The sequence below is a fragment of the Aptenodytes forsteri genome, unplaced genomic scaffold, assembly GCF_000699145.1.
Source record: "Aptenodytes forsteri isolate BGI_AS27 unplaced genomic scaffold, ASM69914v1 Scaffold55, whole genome shotgun sequence".
In the NCBI taxonomy this organism is placed as follows: Eukaryota; Metazoa; Chordata; class Aves; order Sphenisciformes; family Spheniscidae; genus Aptenodytes; species Aptenodytes forsteri.
In genome coordinates, this window is record NW_008796063.1 from 12,047,726 (window position 1) to 12,053,351 (window position 5,626).

At 54.9% G+C, this 5,626-nt stretch overlaps 1 protein-coding gene across 1 annotated transcript in view; it reads left to right on the forward strand.

Moving 5' to 3' along the window:
- PRKCB (protein kinase C beta) overlaps positions 1–4,540 on the forward strand; it is an 88,428-nt gene extending 83,888 nt beyond the window's left edge. Inside the window, exon 16 of the mRNA XM_009286624.1 lies at positions 4,388–4,540. Within this exon, the coding sequence (XP_009284899.1) occupies positions 4,388–4,540 (153 nt within the window). The remainder of the gene's footprint in view (positions 1–4,387) is intronic.
- Positions 4,541–5,626: the final 1,086 nt, after the last annotated feature.

Genomic DNA, 5,626 nt, shown 5'->3' on the forward strand with positions numbered 1-5,626 from the left:
GAGCTGCCTGGGAGAGCAGCGCAGGCAGCAGCCCACATCACAACGCAGCCTCCTGCACCACCGGCAGAGCCCTGGCCCGTTCGTCCTCTGCAGCGTTTGTCCCCAAACCGAGGTGCAACGTACTGGAAGCATCTTCCAAGCGGAGATTAAATGCCCGTGTGTCCTCTGCACCAGCTCTTGCTGCGCAGCACCTGACCCTGTTCGCTCGTGCCGCTCAAACATGGACAGGGAAAGGAATTTCCGATGTCCCTCGGAGGAAGGATGATTTGGGGTGTTAGGACAGCCCTCATGCGGGGCGCTGTCGAGGCAATCAGAGCTCTGCCACTTGGGGATCTCTTTAAATGCCTTGAACAGAGACAACTGCGGCATGCACTTCGGATTTCTGGAGACTGCAGAGGCAAGGCTCTCGGCAAGGCAGCGCCGTGTGTTGGTGACTCATCGCCCTGCCCGTGCGCTCTCAGAGGAGCAGTTGTTAAAAGCAATTGGCAGTTTCAGCTAAAGAGGGATTACACGTTCCTGTTAACCTTCCTTCTCCTGAGTGCATGCAGAATTTCCCTTCTGTCTTTGGAAATCCGCTCTGCTGAATTGCTGCAGTTCTGAACTCTGCAGGATTGTTCTGAAAGGCACTGAACAGCAGCACCGATGGCGCCAGCAGGAGCTGTTCCCCGCCTTCCTCCGCCCGTGCAGCCCCAGAGCTCTGTCGCGGGGAAGGGGCTTGGAGGCGGCAGCGGTGGTCGGGGAGGATTCCCGTTCCCTGTGGTCCAGGCACAAATGCTGTTCTGGGCCAGACGTGCCCTGCAGGCACACTGCCCTGGGCAAGCAGGAGCCCGGGACGCCTCTGCCACGCCATCCCTCCCATGCTCCTCATTACCTCCCAGAGTCAATTAGCCCTTTGCTGGAGGCATTTACAGCCTTGAATTTCCCCTGCCTTCCCCTCTCTCTGTTTACCAGATCCACGTAGCCGTTCCCTACCTACTCCCAGGCTATTCATCATCTTTGACAGAGGCCAAATCGCCACCAATTTCAGACAAAATTCAAGGTAAGAAATCAGCAAACCCCACTTTGCTGCGCTCACATCTGGGCCCTCCTGGTGCTGCGCTTTCCTGCCGAGCCCCTGGAGGAGTGGGGGGGGGGAAGCTGCCGGAGGACGCTGTGCGGGGGGAGATGGGCTGCCCTGAGCCCCCTCCCAGGCACATCGCAGCCTTTACCAGAGTTTTCTGCCGCTGAAAAGCAGGTAGCCGTTCCCTACCTACTCCCAGGCTATTCATCATCTTTGACAGAGGCCAAATCGCCACCAATTTCAGACAAAATTCAAGGTAAGAAATCAGCAAACCCCACTTTGCTGCGCTCACATCTGGGCCCTCCTGGTGCTGCGCTTTCCTGCCGAGCCCCTGGAGGAGTGGGGGGGGGAAGCTGCCGGGAGGACGCTTGCGGGGGGAGATGGGCTGCCCTGAGCCCCCTCCCAGGCACATCGCAGCCTTTACCAGAGTTTTCTGCCGCTGAAAAGCAGCAGTAGGTTTTGCTCACCCAAGGGCTCCCAGGCTGAGCGCTCGCCCTCTCTGGTGCCATCAGCAGAGGCCACTCTGAGGGGCTGGGGACCGCAGTGGTAATTTGCACCAGCGGCAAATGTGGACATTTCATTCCCCTTTGCAGCATCCCACAGCATTCCTGCTTGGGAGAAGCTCCTGGCTCAGTAGGACGGTGTTGTCTTGGCACACGTTGGTTCAGATGGATGTGGCCTTCAGGAACCATATGGTCGGCTCAGCATCCCTCCAGGAGCGGGGCAGGAGCCTGGTGCCACCGTCAGCTCCTTCCTTCTGCACGTGCTGGGCTGCAAGAGAGAGCCCCTCTGCAACCGCTTCGAAACAGCCTCTTCGCAGCGAAGGGCAGTGCCTCTGCTCCACGCCGGCCCCTCTCATCCTAGGGGGGATGCTGCCTTCCATCAAGGTGGGCTTACACTTGCATTTCAACCGCTTCACCCTTTGCCTGGCAGAACTCTGCACCTGAAGTCGGCTCCTTCGCCCCATCTGCCCTTCCCCGCTCCTGCTCTGTGCCCCCAAATCTGCCTCTTCCTTCTCTGTGGTGGGGAGAGGAGCCCTGCAGGGACTGCCGGCTTCTGAGTGTCACTTGTCCAAAAGTGAAGGCAGAGACCCAGCTCCTGCTTGGGGACAGGCTGGGACCTGCGGGTGCTGGCAGGTTGGGCCCTGAGCACCTCTGCCTGCTCAAAGCCTCACTGGCTTGATGGCACAGCTCTTCTCCTGGCTTTTCTCTCTTTGTTCCTTGAGCTACAGCCCCGTTTTTCTTCCTCTCAGCCGCCCTTGGCTCTCTTTGCTTTCTGGTCTTCCTCCCACAAGGCTGAAGCCATCCCGACGGGATGCCTCCTGCGGCAAGTGGAGTCTCTGAGCGGCCATGGAGGTCCTGGTCCACTGCCGGTGTTGGGGCTCGTCTCCAGAGGCTCGATCCAGCTGCAGTTGTGATGTGGTGCTCCTGGCCTGGCCGGGCTGGCAGGAGGAGGGCAGGGAGGACCTGGCTCTAAGCCATATTCTGGCCATGCTCCTGCTTGAGGCGTGAAGGTGCCGATGGCTCTGCCCCAGCATCCCTGGACAGCAGCAGCTGGTGGGACGAGAGGTGCTGCAGTCAGGACACAACACATCGCCTGCCGGGTGCTTCATCAGCACAGAGCAGCGGGGAGGATGGCCGCGGCGGGAGGGAGCGGGGCGGGGGCACAGACCAGCCAGCGTGGTCCCTCCTGTGGCACGCGCGTGACGGTGATGGAGCGGCAGGGGTGTGAGCGTGGCGGGGGCCCCCTGCAGTTACCCCTCAGGGTGCTCTGCCTTCAGCTGACAAAATAAGCCAGAGTTGGTAATCTCCTGTCGTAGCAGAGCGCAGGCAAGCTCCCGGCACTGCGGAGGCCTCAGTTCAAAGGCAGAGTTTGAAGGGGAAAAAAAAAAAAAAAAAAGACCATTTTGCAGGTTTCTGCAAGGCACCAAATTTGTGCCAGGGTCCTGCCAGTGTCACGTCAGGGGAAGGTCACCTCCAGCACGGAGTCAGGGCGTGGGGGTGGCTGCGCCTGCCAGTGAAAATGAAAAAGCGGTGGAAAGCGCAGTGCTCTCCGGTGAGGCTCGTCCGGCCCCGGGGCGATGCTGCGGGTCTCCCACCCATCACCCCCCGGCAGCATCCCAGCCCCGCACCCTGCGCGCAGCCTTTACAGGTAGTTAGAAACGCTGGGAGAGGACCGCGAATGACTGCGCTCCCGCCTCGTTTAAGCTCCTACATAGAGACACGGAAGAAGAGAGGGAGAAAGTCTCTTGTCCCTGCTTGCTTTAATAACGAGACGAAGCAGAGCAGGTTGCCAGCCCGCGGGCTGCCCGGCTGCTCACGCCGCTGCCGCGCTGCAGGGAGCGGGGTGTCCCTCCGCGGGCGTTCTTTACTGATGAAGGATCCTGGGTGCTCATATCTTCAGTGTTCCGGTTTCCCATTCAGCCGAGGCACCGTAACCTCCCGCAGACAGAATATACCTTAATTGGGCAATCTCTGCTGCACACCCATTTATAAAAACGGCCCGAGCGTTCCCCACCGATGGGCTCTGCAGTGCCCATAGCAGGGTACCAGCGCTAATGATTATAACTTTTTTTTTCCTTTTTTGGCTTGGATGTAGCTGCAAAGTTGTTCGTATGAAGTTAAAATGATAAAAGGTTGCATATGTGGAATTTTCATTCTTTGAGGTTTTGAACTACCGTATATTTTCTATATACAACCCTGGAGCAAATCACATCCTCAAATCAATAAAACACTGTGTCGGTGAATACTATATCATAGCATAATTTTAAAAAATCAAGCTTGAAGCAAAAGGAGCTCCTACAGCTGATTACTCTCTGCAAATTTTGAAATCGTATTGAATGTTTACTTCCATTTCGAGGCATGTTGCTTCCTCCAGGCTCCTTCCTCCTGCGTATTGTGAATCTCTGTTTGCAGTGACGGTTTTGCATGCTGAGAAACTGCTCTGTTGCTCTCTCTTGCAGCAGCCAGGAGAGGAGGGATGCTCGGCCTGGGAGCGCCGCGGCCCTCCCCGACGCCCCGTGCTCTCATCGTGTCCCTTTACTGTCTGGTTGTGTGTTTTAAGCATGTTAAACTGGTGTTCTTCTGTTCTTGCCCATGGTGCGGGGTCGCTTCTATTGTACAGGGGCTGCCACTGCCTGTCTGGGTGTGTATTCCTCATCAGCGGCGGCTTTAGAAACCGGCGCGGAGATCTCGAGCGCTGGGCACGAAGCCCAGGGACAGCACACCTCTCCCGGCCGAGCGCCCTTGGGTGCTGCCACCGCTCGCTTGCTTGCTCGCTCGCGCTCCCCTCTTTACTGCGTTTAACTCTGTGCTTTCCGTTTAACAGAAAGACAAGCGAGACACTTCCAACTTCGACAAAGAGTTCACCCGGCAGCCGGTGGAGCTCACGCCCACGGACAAACTCTTCATCATGAACTTGGACCAGAACGAGTTTGCTGGATTCTCCTACACTAACCCCGAGTTTGTCATTAACGTGTAGTGGCGGCGCCTCGCCCCGCCCCCCCTCTCCTCGCAGTCCGAAACTCCAGATCGCCTTGTACATACCGACACTAGTCTTCCGGGATTAGCAGTGCAGACATACATACCCTCACGCAAAACACGCCGACCGCTTGTTTTAGGAGGCCTTTCTATGTCTGTGTCACTTGCTAGCTTGGTTTCCCTAGCTGGAGATGTTTGGGGTTCCAGTTAACAGTCAGTAATGCTTCTAGGAACTATAGTTGGTGGTGACTAATAGAGTTTTTAAACAGAAATATACCAAATTGCTACAGTCTTTGTAATTTTTGAAATCAGATGCTGAGATTCCAGTGACCCTAGCTACTCACAAATCGTTTCTGTTGAATGCTAAGCATGGTTGATATCTTAAACCGTTGTGCTGAAGCTTGCGATGACTGTGAGCTTGTCTTAGAGGAGCCTTTTGTTCAAGACATGGATACATTTGATCAGTGTGGAAAAGTCTGCTTATAGACATATATTTTTAAATGCATTGTACATACCGTCAGCCTGGCACACCGAAGCCGTCTTCCTCCCTCGCCTCCCACAAGCCTGCGCCTCGCCACACGTCCTTTCCTACACTCAGGCATTAAGACTCCAAACAAATTCCATGCCAGTTCTTGTAAATCAGAGCAAATCTTTTTCTAAGTGAAAGGTGGGATTTTTTTTTAACATCTGGAACAGTTTGCAGTTTTGATACACTGTCAGCACTCTCATAAATCTTTCTCCTGTTTTTTCACAGACACTGTCGAAATTTAACAGCTCTGTAAAGGATATTAATATTCTACCAAAACAACACACATTTATATTCTCGGTTTACAATTTACCAACTGAAAATATGCCCGCTACAAAAGGGCTGTACTGAGGGCTATTTATAAAGGTATCTTTTCTACTTTATACCCTCTGCTATTATCTTAAAGGCTCAAACCCCATGAATTTTACAGGCATCTTGATTTACCTGATTTCAGCCAGAATTCCTGGGGGTTTTATTCAGCAATCCAGGACCTTCTTCATCATTTCAAAAATTCTGAATTGGAAGAGACAAGGGCGGGCAGGGGCGGGCAGGGGCGGGCAG